We start from the raw sequence: 15,290 nt of genomic DNA, 5'->3' as shown, positions 1-15,290 counted from the left end.
TCGGACATCCCCTGAGGGATTCCCGATTGGAGAGGTACCAGGCTGGGCTGAGGGCCCCCCCCCCTTTGTGCATGGATTTCATGCACCGGGCCTCTAGTTATATTATAAAATGTCATTTAAAATGTTACATCTTAACTAATATTTATGGAGATAGATATTTTTATATGTTGTCAAATACTGTACTAGGTGCTTTACATATATATTATCTATAATCCTATGAGGTAACTATTTTTTATTCTCACCTGAGGACATGCTTTTATTGATTTTATTTATTGATTTATTTTGCTTTTATTTGATTTTAGAGAGAGAGGAAGGGAGAGACAGAGAGAGAGAAACATCAATGTGAGAGAGACACATCGATTGGTTGCCTCCCACACAAGCCTCAACCATGGTATGTGCCCTTGACTGGAATCAAACCTGGGACCCTATAATCGTAGGCTGATGCTCTATCCACTGAGCCAAACCTACCAGGCGGTGCTACTTTTTAATCCCAATTTAATAATAAGTTAACTGAAGCTTAGGTTAATTTGCCCAAGTGCACACATCGCTGGAAGATTTAAGCATCAACCTATAGTAGGTCATAAATCTTTATAAATTTGTAACTAATGGTATTCAATCTGTTATCCAAGATTTCACTCTTTCAGTGTTTGACAAGGGTAATGATAACAGCCTGATATCATAGATTTGCTTAAAACAAACAACACCCTCAATATTTTCAGGGTATACTGTATCTTTCAATCAGATCAAAGTCAGACTTACTGTATCTTAACTACAACACAGTGATCACTTGCTATTTGTATCAGTATCTCTGAAACACGGAGATTCTGAATTAGCAATATATTAGGGTTTTATTACTTAGCTAAGAATATGCAATCATGTTTTTTTAAAAAATATATTTTTATTGATTTCAGAGAAGAAGGGAGAGGAAGAGAAACATCAGTGATGAGAGAGAATCGTTGGTCAGCTGCCTCCTATGCACACCCCCCCCCCCCCCCCCCCATTGGGAATGAAGCCTGAAACCGGGGCATGTTCTCCAAACCGGAATTGAACTGTGACCTCCTGGTTCATAGATCGAAGCTCAAACACTGGGCCATGCCAACTGGGCACACTAATGTTTTTTAATGAATATCACCTGGGAACTGAAAAGGGTTCCCAGATCCCAATTCCTGTGTCTCGTATTGTGAAATTTTCCTGCACAAAGTCAAGAGCCCACACATTACTGGCCGGGATGAGGCAGACCCATACAGGGCCAGGCTCCCGTTCCAGTGACATCGGCACATGGATGCTTTCTGGTTCTCCAACATGGAGGCTCTCCCCAAAAAAGGCCAACTGGTTGTCCTCTGGGTTTTTGGATTTTTAAATTGATTTTTAGAGAGAGGAAGGGAGAGGGAGAGAGAAACATTGATGTGAGAGCAGAACATTGATTGGCTGCCTCCCATACATGATTGGGAATCAAACCAGCAACCTCTTGATGCACAGACCATGTCAACCAACTGAGCCACACCAGCCAGGGTGGGCCTCGTCTTTTGGGTGGAATTTGGGAAGGTGGGCTTCTCAGTCAGGGAAAATATAACAAGTGGTGGGATGAGTCCAGAAACTGGTCTTAGCTGTGTTTTGGTGGGATGCCTCTCTAACCAGAACTGAGCACATACAATGAAAAGAAGTTGATTGGGAGGATGGGGTCAGGAAATGGAGGTGGGACTCTGGATTTAACAGAAAACAGAGTAAATCCAGTGTGGGAGAGAAAGTGTGTGGGCTTTGGGGTCAGGCGGGCTCTGCCACTTATTAGCTAGAGATTTTAGGCAATTAACCTGACCTCTCATCAAAATAATTATAATACCAGTAGAGGCCCGGTGCACGAAATTTGTGCATGGGGGTGTGTGTCCCTCAGCCTAGCCTGCACCCTCTCCTATCTGGGATGACCAGGATTGGGCCTAAATGGGCAGTTGGACATCCCTCTTACAATCCAGGACTGTTGGCTCCCAACTGCTCGCCTGCCTGCCTTCCTGATTGCCCCTAACCGCTTCTGCCTGCCAGCCTGGTCACCCCCTAACCAGTCCCCTGCCAGCCTGATCGACGCCTAACTGCTCCCCTGCCGGCCCGATTGCCCCTAACTGCCCTCCCCTGCCGGCCTGGTCACCCCCAACTGCCCTCCCCTGCTGGCCTGGTCACCCGTAACTTCCCTCCCTTGCTGGCCTGGTCACCCGTAACTTCCCTCCCTTGCTGGCCTGGTCACGCGTAACTTCCCTCCCCTGCCGGCCCTATCACCCTTAACTGCCCTCCCCTGCTGGCCTGGCCACCCCTAACTGCCCTCCCTTGTTGGCCTGGTCGCCCCTAACTGCCCTCCCTTGTCGGCCTGGTCGCCCCTAACTGCTCTCCCCTACACACCTGGTTCCCCCCCAGTTGCCCTCACCTGCAGGCCTGGTCCCCCCCCCCCCCCGCCCCCAACTGCCCACCCCTGCTGGCCTAATGGCCCACAACTGCCCTCCCCTGCCGGCCATCTTGTGTCCACATGGGGGTGGCCATCTTGTGTGTTGGAGTGATGGTTAATTTGCATATTACCTCTATTATATAGGATTGACTTGCATGAGAATAAAGTGAGATAAAGTACTCTGAACATGCAAACCCAAGATAGATATTCTACAAATGTCACACCTGAATATAAGTTCCAGGAGAACAGAGATGGTGTACTTTGTTTGCTGATGCACCCGCCCCAGTGCCAATAATATCTGGTCCATATAAGGTACCCAAGAAAGAGGGAAAAGGCCTGTGGCATTGTCAGGTGTAGCGCTGGGAAGAGCCTAGAATGTGGAAAGGATGCTTCTGAATTCTTGCACACAGTCTAAAGGAACATCTGGGAAGATGGGGTGAATTAGAGTAGGAGCTGGCAAACTATTACCTATGCCTATTTTTATAAATAAAGTTTTATTGCCACACAACTATGCTCATTTATTGACCATGGCTGTTTTTGCACTATAGCAGCAGAGTTGACTAGTTGCAATAGAGACAGTGTACCTGCCAATATAAATGAATAAAAATATGAATTAGAAAAATTTGATAAAAACATGAATTACTCTTGGGTTTCAAAAATCTTTAAAAACATTATAAAATTTTATTAAAAAAATTCACAAAATACAAGTTAAATCAGCCAGATATTTCGAGTAACCTTGCAACTTAAAAAAAAAATGAAGTATTACAAAAGTTTGATTTTTATTTATAGTAATTCCCTGAAGATTTAGTTTATCTACCAAACCCTTTCACCATGTCCAATATGAACTATTTTTTTAATGTATTTTATTGATTTTTTACAGAGAGGAAGGGAGAGGGATAAAGAGCTAGAAACATCGATGAGAGAGAAACATCGATCAGCTGCCTCCTGCACACCTCCCACTGGGGATGTGCCCGCAACCAAGGTACATGCCCTTGACCGGAATCGAACCTGGGACCTTTCAGTCCGCAGGCCAACGCTCTATCCACTGAGCCAAACCGGCTAGGGCTGAACTATTTTTTTAAAAAAGTTCTCTCATTAAACCTTAAAGCGTTTTAAATTGCTGTACCATAAGTTTCAATCTAGTGACATTTATATAAAAAGAGAAATCTATTTAGACTACAAATACATAAAACAAAACAGCCTTATTTAGATTTTGGAAAGAAATGCAGCTTTTTAGTTAGCATGGAGGCAAAGCAGGGGACCTGCTTCTTTCCAATTGCACTTAGGTCTTTGCACATGTCCACTCGGCGCTGAGAAACTTTCCTGTTCACCAGTGTGAGGAGTTCTGTGAATTCTAAGGAGGAGCCGAATTTTCTCAGCATCTCACACAAATCTTGAATGTACCAGGAGCCATTCACCGTTTCCCGATGAGAATAATAACCTAAAAAAGAGGAGGGAAAAGGACACTGAAGTTTTCTGGCATTCAGTTATTATGACTTAAAACACCTTTATAATCACAGAGGTATAAAGTCTCAAAAAACCTTGGAAAAGACAAAGATGTATCCATGATACAGTTTTGTATATTTTTTTCCTGTTGACTATTCTCATGTGGGAAAGGGATCAATTCTATATAGTTCTATAAAAATGAGGTTAATTCTACTTAATTACCTAAAAGTTTCCAAGATACTAGTAGCCAGGCGATGATTTTGAGACACAAGAGATTAGAAAGAAGAAAATCACAAAATTACTGCAAACCAACAATCATCACCAAATATTTTTCAATCAAGCTGCCCATGTGTATGACCAAATGACCCTGTCACCATCAGTAATTCCTAGCAGGCTGCTAATATTGGATACAATTAGACCCTGGGAGCTTTAGACTTGGAGTTCTCAGGGATGACTTTTCTATAAGGTATTCTTATGTTTTCACCTATCACTCTGTGTTACTTGATCAAAGAAATCCATTCTATGCCTGTGCGCTTCTGGACCAAACCACCTTGTCCCAATAGAAAAACGTGACCCAAGTCAAGCCAAGATGAAGCCTACAGGAACTTAGCCCGGAGAGCCAATTCTATGTTTGTATTAAACACCCACACACCTTCTGCAACAGAGTAGCACATGAGGAAGTCTGCGCCAGCGGGCAGGGTGTACACGGAGGCCGCATCCACCTGGGTGACATTGGCATCCAGCTTGTCTGCCGGATGGTCCACTACATCCAAAGGAATGACTGGCACATCATGCTGGTTTCCCCGACATGCCTACAAGACATGGAAGAAAACCACCTCACTTACTTACCTCCCCCTTTCTTCCCAATGCTTAATGTTTACAGCGGATACATATATAATTCAGTACACCTTTATGTTGACACCAACAGAAGCCACTTTACAGGCACTTTAAACCACAGCGTACAGGTTTAGAGCAGACTAAAGTGGAGTTTTTTCCCCCTACTTAGGTTTTCTTTTAGTTAATATTTGAAAAAATATTGGCATCCACAACTATACAGTAAATTCTGTTGATTGAAAGGTACACTATAGAGGAGAAAGTGTCTGTGACTTAAAAAATTCCTTATAGATAAGTCGTACCATAGCACCAAGAGTCATCCTTTCTTTTAAAAGCTATAGTATTTGCCCCAGCTGGTTTGGCTCAGTGGACAGAGCATCAGCCTGCGGACTGAAGGGTCCCAGGTTCAACTCCGGTCAAGGGCACATGCCTGGGTTGTGGGCTTGATCCCCAGGAGGGGGCGTGCAGGAGGCAGTCAAATCAATGATTCACTCTCATCATTGATGTTTCTATCTCTCCCTCTCCCTTCCTCTCTGAAATCAATAAAATATATTAAAAAAAAAAAGAAAAAGCTATAGTATTTGCCTAAATAATATGTTCCCAGATTGGGTTTTGCTTGCCTACTGGCTGCCATAAATGATTAAGGGTTAAAATGACAATATTTGACCTGAGAAGTGTGCCTTCTTCCTTTTGCTCCTACTTGAAAGTGAGGTCTCAAATTCTTAGCCATTAATTCTGACTCACACAAAGACACTAATTTCTATTCATAAATGACTATCATGGACTCCCCTTCCAAAATGTATATGATGAAGTACTAACTGCCAGTACCTCAAATGTGATTGTAGTTGGAAATTTGGTCTTTAAAGATGTGATTAAGGTAAAATGAGGTCATATGCGTGGCTCCTAATCCACTATATGGAGTCCTTATAACAAGGGGTTAGGACACACACACACACACACACACACACACACACACACACACACACACGTGGAAGACCATGAGAGGACAGAGGGATGAGACAGTCATCCACACGCCAAGGAGAGAGGCCTATGGAGAAATCAACCCTGTTAACACCTTGATCTCAGACTCCTCCACAACCTGTCAGAAAGTCAATTTCTATAGTTTAAGCCACCCAGTCTGTGGACTTGGTTCTGGCAGCCCTGGTCTACTTAATACATGACCTGACAGACTGTTTAGTATTATAAATGCACCATCAACGATGAAATGGTTAAAGAATGAAAAGCTTTCAAAGGAACAGGAAGTCTTTTAAAAGTCCTGAGTGATTTCAAAGTTTTCAGATATTAAGATCAGGAGATTTTAATCTTATTTAGAATTATCACGCTTATTTTCAGACTTTATTTCCTACTGTCTTCCGAAATATAACCTAGAACACCTGGAACTTGATGCCATCAGGTGCCAAATCAATTGCAATAAGAGCTAGCCTTTATTTTTAAAAAATTAGTGTTTTTTTTTTAATTTTAATTTATTGATTTTAGAGAGAGGAAGGGAGAGAAAGGAAGGCAGGAAGAGAGACATGCATTTGTTGTTCCACTTATTTATGCATCCACTGGTTGATTCTTGTGTGTGCCCTGACCGGGGATCGAACCTGCAACCTTCGCGTACTGGCACGACGCTCGAACCAGAGCCAGACTTTAATTGAGGGCTTGCCATGTGCTAGGCACTAAGTGTTTTTCATTTGTTAGGCCAGTTTGTTTTATCTCACAACCACCCCATGAGGAGGTGCGATTTTGTCTCCTTCTCATAGATGAATCGGAGGCGGTGAAAAGTTTTCCTCCCGTGTGGCTATCCTCCCACAGGAGAGCGCATTAGTAATTTCCGGTCCTCTTGTCTTGGACAGCGCTGGCCCCCCTTGTGCATGAAGCAATAGCTGTCATTTTTCGACCTCTCTGGCCACTCTCCTCAGCCTCTCTCCTCTGCTCATTTTTCAGGCTATACTCGCCGTGGGTAAATTCATTTGCTTCCATTACCATCTATCTCCTCATTACTCCAAAATGTATTTCTCCAACCCTGGCTGCCTCTTAGGTACTACACCTGTCCTTCCAACTGCATGTCCCACAGACACCTCAACACAGTTGTCCACACAAGAAACCAAGGAATTATCTGTAACTTCTTTTCTTATAGACCCCACTCCCTCCCCTCAATGTTCTATGGCCAGATGGAGAATGTGGTCATGGTGCTCCATGCCATTCAGAAATACAGAACTGCAGCAGTGGGACATCAGGAATTCTCTTTTTTGTTCAAAATTCTTATTGATGTACCAGATGACGTTATTCAGGCCGAAAAATACTTTTATCCTAATACCAAGTAGGCAGGGGGGACACGGCATCTCGGTGTAAGGGAGAATGTGAAAGGATGAAGCAAGCTAGGACTAGAGCTCTTCACGCCTGCACCCCTCCCACTGGCTCACACGCTCTCCAGCTCCCAGAGGACCAGCCCGTCTGGGCAGGCGCCTTGCTCCACGCTCTCCCAGCAGCAGGTACTTTCTCTGGTGGCTCCACCTGGATACCAGCGGGCCATGCAGTAGCACATTGGCTATTCTGAGTCATTTCAAATGTCAATCCAAGTAATAAAGACACCGATCGTCTTTATTTATTTTTTATGTTAAGAAAGAATTACTACCAATAATTCAAATTGTAACTCTGGCTAGAATTCATAAAGGGCCTTTCCAGTACTGGAGAAAGATACTTTGGAAGTTGGCTTTAGTTCTTAATAATCACATGTACAGGCCCTGGGCTTTATAATTAAGATGTTAACATCATCAGTCTTACCTGAATGATAAATATCTTGGGTTTTCCAACCAGGCTCTTACACTTGTCTCCTTTGAACAAGCCAGTGAGTGTTTGAATTTCAATTTTGGCATCATATGCGTAAATGTGATTGCCTTCACCATGACTCAGGAAAACGCATAAAAAGCAATCGGCATCTACATGGCTAGAGGTTGATGCTAGAAAACCCCCCAAAATTCAGACAGAAATGAAAATCAGATGCTTATTATCTACATATTAAAATTCAATTTACTAATACCAGAATAAGTTACATACATGTGTTTGCAGGAGGGAGGAAACTTGTTATTTTTAGAATAAATGTAAAATGTCTATAATGAAACACAACTTTTTTTTAAATTATTTTTTTAAATCTTCACTCGAGCCGAGACCGGTTTGGCTCAGTGGATAGAGCGTCGGCCTGCGGACTCGGGGGTCCCGGGTTTGATTCTGGTCAAGGGCATGTGCCTTGGTTGCGGGCACATCCCCAGTAGGGGGTGTGCAAGAGGCAGCTGATCGATGTTTCTAACTCTCTATCCCTATCTCTTCCTCTCTGTAAAAAATCAATAAAATATATTTAAAAAAAAAAAAAAGAAAAAAAAAATCTTCACTTGAGGATAATTTTTCCATTGCTTTTTAGAGAAAGTGAAAAGGAGAGAGAGAGACAGAGAGAAACACCGATGTGAGAGAGACACATCGATTGGTTGCCTCCGGCATACCCCCGACCAGGTCCAGGAGCCTGCAACCGAGGTATGTGCCCTTGGTTGGAGTTGAACCCCGGACCCTTCAGTCCACAGGCTGATGCTCTATCCACTGAGCCAAACTGGCTAGAGCCACAAATTATTTTAAAAATCAAAATTATTCAAGTTCAAAATAATAGTTTGAACAGATTTCATTAGTTTTTCTAAAACACAAAACAATGACATAAAACAAAGGGGGATATTATGGGGAACGCCCTTCAAGATCCAAGTCATTTTGGCAATAAAAGTTACATGAGTCAGCAGAGTGCCTCCTAGAGCGGACTGGAGAGACCCAGAAACTACTTAATTCTCCATGTGCTGCTGAACCTCCAATGAATGCAGCTCCTTTAACACATGTCTACAGCACTTAGAGCTTCCAAAGAGTATTAAGACACGATGTCCTCCAAAGCTTATGAGCAAGCCAAGTAGAAAAGCTGGTAAGCAGCCAGTTAAAATTAAAATGATATACAAAAACAAAATAATAAAATGATATGCAGATTAAAGAAGAGCCCTGGTGTGGAGGTTCCTTAAAAAATAAAAAATAGAACTACCATGTGATCCAGCAATTCCACATCTGGGTATTTATCTAAAGAAAATGAAAACAGAAACTTGAAAAAATATATGTATCTCCATGTTCATGCAGCATTACTTACAACTCAGATATGTAAATAACCTGTGTTCATTGATGGATGAATGGATAAAGAAATTGTGGTGTAGACACACACACACACACATTTAATATAAATTATTATTCAGTCATTAAAAAAGAATGAAATCTTACCATGCAGCAACATGGATGGACATATTGTGCTAAGTGAAATAAGTCATAGAAAGACAAATGCCATATGATCTCATTTATATTTGGAGCCTAAAAGATGGTAACTAGACATTTTGAAATGTACACATATATCGAATCATTATGTTGTACACCTGAAACTAACATAATGTTATATATCAATTATACCTAAAGAAAGAGCTCTGCAGGAAGTTTAAATTATATAAATATTATAATATTCCATTGGCAAATGACTTGAATATCCATGGCATGCAGTGATTATTATGATAAATTGTTAAAATACCTACTACACACTGATATAGAAATTAAGAGATAAAGTATTTAAATCACCAGTATTTTGAAGCCAGTAAAAACCTAGAGTATGGAAGGAGTCAATTAAAAAATCACTAGTGTTTGCATTTTAAACTTTTAAATGCCAAATGAAAAGGTCATTTTATTCATTTCTAGAATAACAGGCTAAAACTAATGGTAGGCTGAATATAAGCTTTGGAGGAATAATACTTTGCAAGGGTCTCTAAATCTGGTGGGTAACATATATGCAGAGATGCAAAACCAAAAACCTATAACCCATGCCAAATTAATTAGTAAGACTTTTTACTACACAGTTAATTATTCGGATCTGTCTTTACAAATAGGGTATTTAAGTACTCAGTGCCATCAGAGGAAGATGAATAGGAAAACTACTTACCCTCATGAATTTTGAGCAGTAGTTCTTCTGCTTTAAGATCGTTAAAGCATTTCACTTCAAATCCTAGATCTGAAAACCTGGTGATAGAGTAAACTGAACATTAGCTTATGAGTTATTCAAAGTAGTCACATACCCTACTTATTTGAGGAAATTTATATACTTTTGATGACACAAAAATTGTCTTTTCTTTAAGGGAAAAGAAAAATCAAATATGACAGTGACAGTTTTCCTGGGTCATCCGCGATAGGAAAGGATTTACTAGTAATGATAACGGATTCAAGTTAGAATATTGTGTCTACTCTGCAAATACCAGGTGACCCTTGGACAACAAGGGTTTGAACTGCAAGTGCCCACTTACACAGATTATATTTTCTTCAATAAATACCTGTACTGTTTTCGATCCTCAGCTGAGAGTTCGTGGATGCGGAGGGCCGACTGTACGCATTATCTATGCCATTCTACAGAAGGGACTTGAGCACCTGCACATTTTGGTACTCACAGGGGTCCTAGATCCACTCGCCTGTGGATACTGAGGGACAACTTAGTTTTGGAGGAGTTAAAAGTTAGATGTGGATTTTTGGCTGAGCGGGGGCTCAGCACTCCTAACCCCTGAGTTTGAGGGTCAACTGTATATCTGTAACAATGTAGAGCCTGTTCACATTGAACAGAACAGGGTTAGGGAGAAAACTCAGGCAAGTTCTTAAAGGGGGCTGTGCCCAGCTGAGGCTCATCCTCAAAAACTCTCGCTCTGTTATTTCTTCAGTGCGGACGAGCTTCCATGAGTAGTTATCACGTAAATCCCTCCTCCCCTTGACAGGTAGGTGAGACTGCTACCTGCGCGTAAGGTTGTCTCTGTCTGCGTTGGTGCCTCGCCTTTCTGGCAGCGTTAGGTGCCAGAAGAACCTCTCATGGTTGAAGATTAAAGCAAGTCCTCTCCTCTTGTGGTCCATTTTGTACTTTTCTGCTGGATCAAACATTTCACTGCTAATGAAAAATTTAAAAAACAATCACTTTAGGTTTTATTAAACAACTAGAAGCCCGGTGCACGAAATTCGTGCACGGCGGGGGGTTGTCCTTCAGCCCAGCCTGTACCATCTCCAATCTGGGACTCCTGGAGGGCAGTTGGACATCCCTCTCACAATCCAGGACTGCTGGCTCCCAACTGCTTGCCTGCCTGCCTTCCTGATTGCCCCTAACCGCTTCTGCCTGCCAGCCTGATCACCCCCTAACCACTCCGCTGCCAGCCTGGTTGATGCTTAACTGCTCCCCTGCCAGCCTGTTTGCCCCCAACTTCCCTCCTCTGCCAGCCTGGTCACCCCTAACTGCCCTCTCCTGCAGGGTTGATCACCTCCAACTGCCCTCCCTTGCAAGCCTGGTCCCTCACAACTGCCCTCCCTTGCAGGCCGGGTGCCTCCCAACTGCCCTCTCCTGCTAGCCATCTTCCATTGGCCATCTTGTGTCCACATGGGGGCAGGATCTTTGACCACATGGGGGCAGCTATATTGTGTGTTGCAGTGATGATCAATCTGTATATTACTCTTTTATTAGATAGGATAGAGGCCTGGTGCACGGGTGGGGGCCAGCTGGTTTGCCCTGAAGGGTGTCACAGATAAGGGTGGGGGTTCCCTTGGGGTGTGGGGCGGCCTGAGCAAGGGGCCTGTGGTGGTTTGCAGGCCGGCCACACCCCCTGGCAACCGAAGGGGAGGCCCTGGTATCTGGAATTTATTTTCCTTCTACAATTGAAACTTTGTAGCCTGGGGCGGAGCCAAGCCTGCTGCTCCCTCCGGGGTGGCAGCCATTTATGTGGCAGTTAATTCACCTTCTACAATTGAAATTTTGTAGCCTTAAGCGGGTGAGCCCGGCCAGGGTGTGCGGAAAGCTTTGCTTCCCCTGTTGCCGCTGGCAACCCTGGCCTGCTCTCTCAAGCTCCATTCTGCCGCCATTTGTTTGAATTTGTTTACCTTCTATAATTGAAACTTTGTAGCTTGAGTGGAGGCTTAGGCCTGCAATGGCTATGGAAAGCTTGGCTTCCTCTGTTACCTAGGAAACCTTGCTCTCTGTGGCTGTAGCCATCTTGGATTGGAGTTAATTTGCATACTCGCCCTGATTGGCTGGTGGGCGTGGCTTATGTAGCGGAGTAATGGTTAATTTGCGTATTACCATTTTATTAGAGAGGATGAGCTCCTCCGAGCCCAAGGTCCACGTGGAGTGTAGAGAGAGGTCTGCGTTTCCTCCTCGGCGGGCTGACCTGCCCCTGGAGTACACTGAAGGCCTCATGGCCACACCAGCAAGGACAGCCCTGACATATTTCTGTGCCAGTTGGTAAACAGCGGCCACTGTGAGCACCCACCCACCATCCATCTACATGGGTGTCTCTCCCCGGGGTCTCCAGGATCCAGCAACCAAGGACAGTGGCCTGGTCCAGGCCATACCAACTCTTCAATATTTCAAACATCACGCTAAGTCCTTTCCCAACCAGGGCAGGCACTAACCTGTATATTAGCTACAAATGAACTCTTCAAGTGTGAGACCTGCCACACTCAATTCTACCTTCCATTTCCCAGGCCCCTTTCCTGCTTTGATTTTCCTAGTCTGATCATGACCACCAGAGGAAGAGACCTTTATTAGGAAAGACAGTATTTTTTACCTCCTGTAGAAGGCATCCGTTTCTGTCATGTTTTGTTCCTCACCTATTAAAACAAAAGTTGACTTTTGTTAATTTACTTTTTGACTTTTGGCAGTGAAACAGCAGGAAATCCCACCTGGATGCCCTTGACCCCCACACACTAAGGGTATATGAAAAGAAGGGAAACTGCTGCAAAATAAGCAAATGAACTATAAATCGATGGCTTAATTCTTTCTCACACCCAACTCCTACCTGCAAAATAGCAAAGAATATCATACAGAGAAGTGGAGAACATATGCAAATGAATTCATTGTAAAATATGCCTAGAATAACAGTCTTTTGACTATGGAACTCAAAAGAAATAGGAAATTGCTTTGTCTATGTCTTTTGGTTGTTGTTAATTCTCACCCGAGGATATTTTTCCATTGATTTTTAGGGAGAGTGGGAGAGAGAGGGAAAGACAGAAACATCGATGTTCGATTGGTTGCCCTGGCCTGCCACCAAGGTAGGTGCCCTTGACCGGAATCCAACCCGGGACCCTTTGGTGCTCGGGCCAAAGCTCTATCCACTGAGCAAAACTGGCTGGTGCCCCTGACTATTTCTTTTTTTATTGATTGATTTTTAAAGAGAGAAGGGAGGGAGTGGGGGAGAGAGGGAAGGAGAGGAGAGGGAGAGAGGGAGAAAGGGAAAGAGGAAGAGGGGGAGGGGGGGGGGGAGAGGGGAACGGTTTGCTGTTCCACTTTTGTGTGCATTAATTGGTTGGTTCTGGTCTGTGCCCGGACCCGGGATCAAACCCACAACCTTAGCGTATGGGGACGGCGCTCTAACCGACTGAGTACCGGGCCAGGGCCTGAAGTTGCTTTGTTTTACAGAAATGTTTTTGTAAATGTCCTTCCACTGTCACTGATGCAAGCACTTCTTTAACTGTCCTGCTGAGGAAACAAAACCCGGTCCAACCTCCAAAGCCAACTCTTCAAGCCCAGGCGCCGGGGCCGCCAGGACCGCCGGGCCCGCCCGCCGACGTGCCAGGGCCCCGGCGCCCCGAGAGCTCGCCCGGAGGACCGCGAGGCGGGGCCGCCCGGCGCTGGGAGCCGGGAGCCCGGAGGCGGCGAGCTCCCCGCGCGGTTGTCCAGGACCAAAGCCGCGCTGCCCCCACCGGACCTGAGCGCTTCCCTCCAGGACCCGCAACTTCCTCGGGCCGCCCAGCAAAGCCGGGGAGCCCGCGCCCTAGGCACCCCCTACCTGCAGGGCCAGCCTCTCCGGGCCCGGGCACCGAGCTCATCGCGGCGAGAGCAGCGTCCATAACCCGGCGGTCTCCGCTTCCTAGAGCTGGTCCGCAGCACCGCCCCTTCCTCCACCGTCTCCGCCCCGGCCGGAGCCTGGGGGGGTGAAGGTTTCTTCCTTCCCAGCAGAGCTGGGGGGTGGGGGGCACAGCGCCTCCGGGCGGGGCGGGGACACGCTGGCTTAGCCGCCTGGCGCCTGGAGGGACCAACCTGCCTCTGGGAAATGTCAACAGGGAAGTCAGATCACCTGCGGTCAATCCGGCCCCAAATGTTTGCTCTCCCTGACTCGCGTAAAGGTTAAGACTGTTGTGTCTTCGCTTTTCAGGTTGTGAACCCTGAGGACTAATAAGGGCTCTTGATGGCTAACTTGGGGGGTGGGGGAGCAGAGCCTAGCAGCCATTTCTGCACAGGGACCCCTCCTGCCACCTGCACTTCGTGAGAAGCCTCTAAGCCCCTGCCCTGAACTGCCCGCCTGCACCGTCCCTGCCGCTGGAGCCAGCCCTTGGAAAGGAGACCCTGGAATCCCATTTAAACCGGCAGGACTGAGCGTCCCCATCCAATCGGAGCTGCGCGCAGCCCTGGCCAATCAGGGGCCCGGGTGGGGAAGGCTGTATACATCAGCCGGTCCCCGCTGGTTCCCTCGGTGAGCGCACTTCCCACCAGAGACTGAAGACCGTTTCCCCTGGAGGCCCTGCGGTGGTGCTGCCACCTCCCAGCTGTCTTCACAGCCATGGTAACGGGTGCAGGTGTTTGCACTAGTTTCTTTCTTTACCGCACCCCGAATTGGGGATTGAATTGGTGCTGACCATGGGATGACAACGTGTAGTTCTTTTCCCAGTGAGTGAGTTACAGGATTTGTAAGGCTGTTTGTAGAGTAAACTAGAGGCAACTGCAGGATTTCTAAGTCTGGCTTTCGTAGGTAGAGCGAGTCATTTTAAAATAGAGCCAGAGCAGCCATTCCGGATGAGCTGCGTGCACATCTTGCTCCTAGAACCTTTGCAATGTTTGAACTGGGCAAAATAACCTTTGGAGCAGGCCAAGCAACACTGTCTTACAAACAACCGTAAAGCTAACAGGAAAGCAGATATTTTGCCCATGAGGACTGATGATTATGGACATTTAAAAAAATTCTTAACCAGAGATACAGTGAGTTAAAATCTTTTTGCTGGTGGATGTTGATGAAGACAGTGAAGCACAATAAAGTGAAATGCAATGAAATGAAGTATGCTTATATCGCTAAAGAGTAACACAGCTTGATAACACCAACAGAAAGTCCTTCTAGTTATATAATCATTTCTCTTCCTTTTGTCATAAAAAAAGCCATTGCTTTCACCCTGAAATTGGAACACAATTTGGGTTTTTGCCATAATTCTATGATTGTAATTCTGTGGTCTCAAATAAATACTTGTTGCCTCCCACTTTGACTTATTATTTTTAAGTTAACAAGCTGATGATTGGAAATCAGAATCAACTGGTTATCCTGTCACTAAAATAATTTGCAAAAAAATTAAAGAATTGCAACCTGATGCATGCAGACAATGGTGAGCCGCATGCACACACTGGACTGGACCAAGATGGAGAAGGAACTTCAGGGAAGGGAGGTTAAGGGGAGGCGCGGTTCCATCCATAGAGCTCTGTAGAAACGCTTCTGGAGGTGACACA

The 15,290-nt window shown here is 45.0% G+C and overlaps 1 protein-coding gene across 1 annotated transcript; it reads right to left on the bottom strand.

Annotated features, from left to right (window-relative positions):
• Window positions 1-3,104: 3,104 nt before the first annotated feature.
• On the bottom strand, window positions 3,105-13,719 carry LOC307101450 (caspase-6). The gene is made up of 7 exons (XM_079774412.1): window positions 13,588-13,719; window positions 12,367-12,409; window positions 10,554-10,703; window positions 9,720-9,796; window positions 7,502-7,677; window positions 4,530-4,689; window positions 3,105-3,872 (listed from the first exon to the last, which is right to left on the bottom strand). The coding sequence occupies exons 1-7, from the start codon at window positions 13,646-13,648 to the stop codon at window positions 3,634-3,636; spliced, it is 906 nt and encodes a 301-aa protein (XP_079630538.1). The 5' UTR covers window positions 13,649-13,719; the 3' UTR covers window positions 3,105-3,633.
• Window positions 13,720-15,290: the final 1,571 nt, after the last annotated feature.

This window comes from Cnephaeus nilssonii (assembly GCF_951640355.1).
Source record: "Cnephaeus nilssonii genome assembly, chromosome: 1".
In the NCBI taxonomy this organism is placed as follows: Eukaryota; Metazoa; Chordata; class Mammalia; order Chiroptera; family Vespertilionidae; genus Cnephaeus; species Cnephaeus nilssonii.
This window is presented reverse-complemented; position numbering and strand designations above follow the sequence as displayed.

Coding starts and splice junctions, on each gene's coding strand:
- LOC307101450 (XM_079774412.1), bottom strand. CDS start 13,648: ATGGACGCTGCTCTCGCCGCGATGAGCTCGGTGCCCGGGCCCGGAGAG. Junction 12,410..13,587: donor CGGAGAGGCTGGCCCTGCAG/GTAGGGGGTGCC, acceptor TTGTTTTAATAG/GTGAGGAACAAAACATGACA. Junction 9,797..10,553: donor AGAGACAACCTTACGCGCAG/GTAGCAGTCTCA, acceptor CTCTATCACCAG/GTTTTCAGATCTAGGATTTG.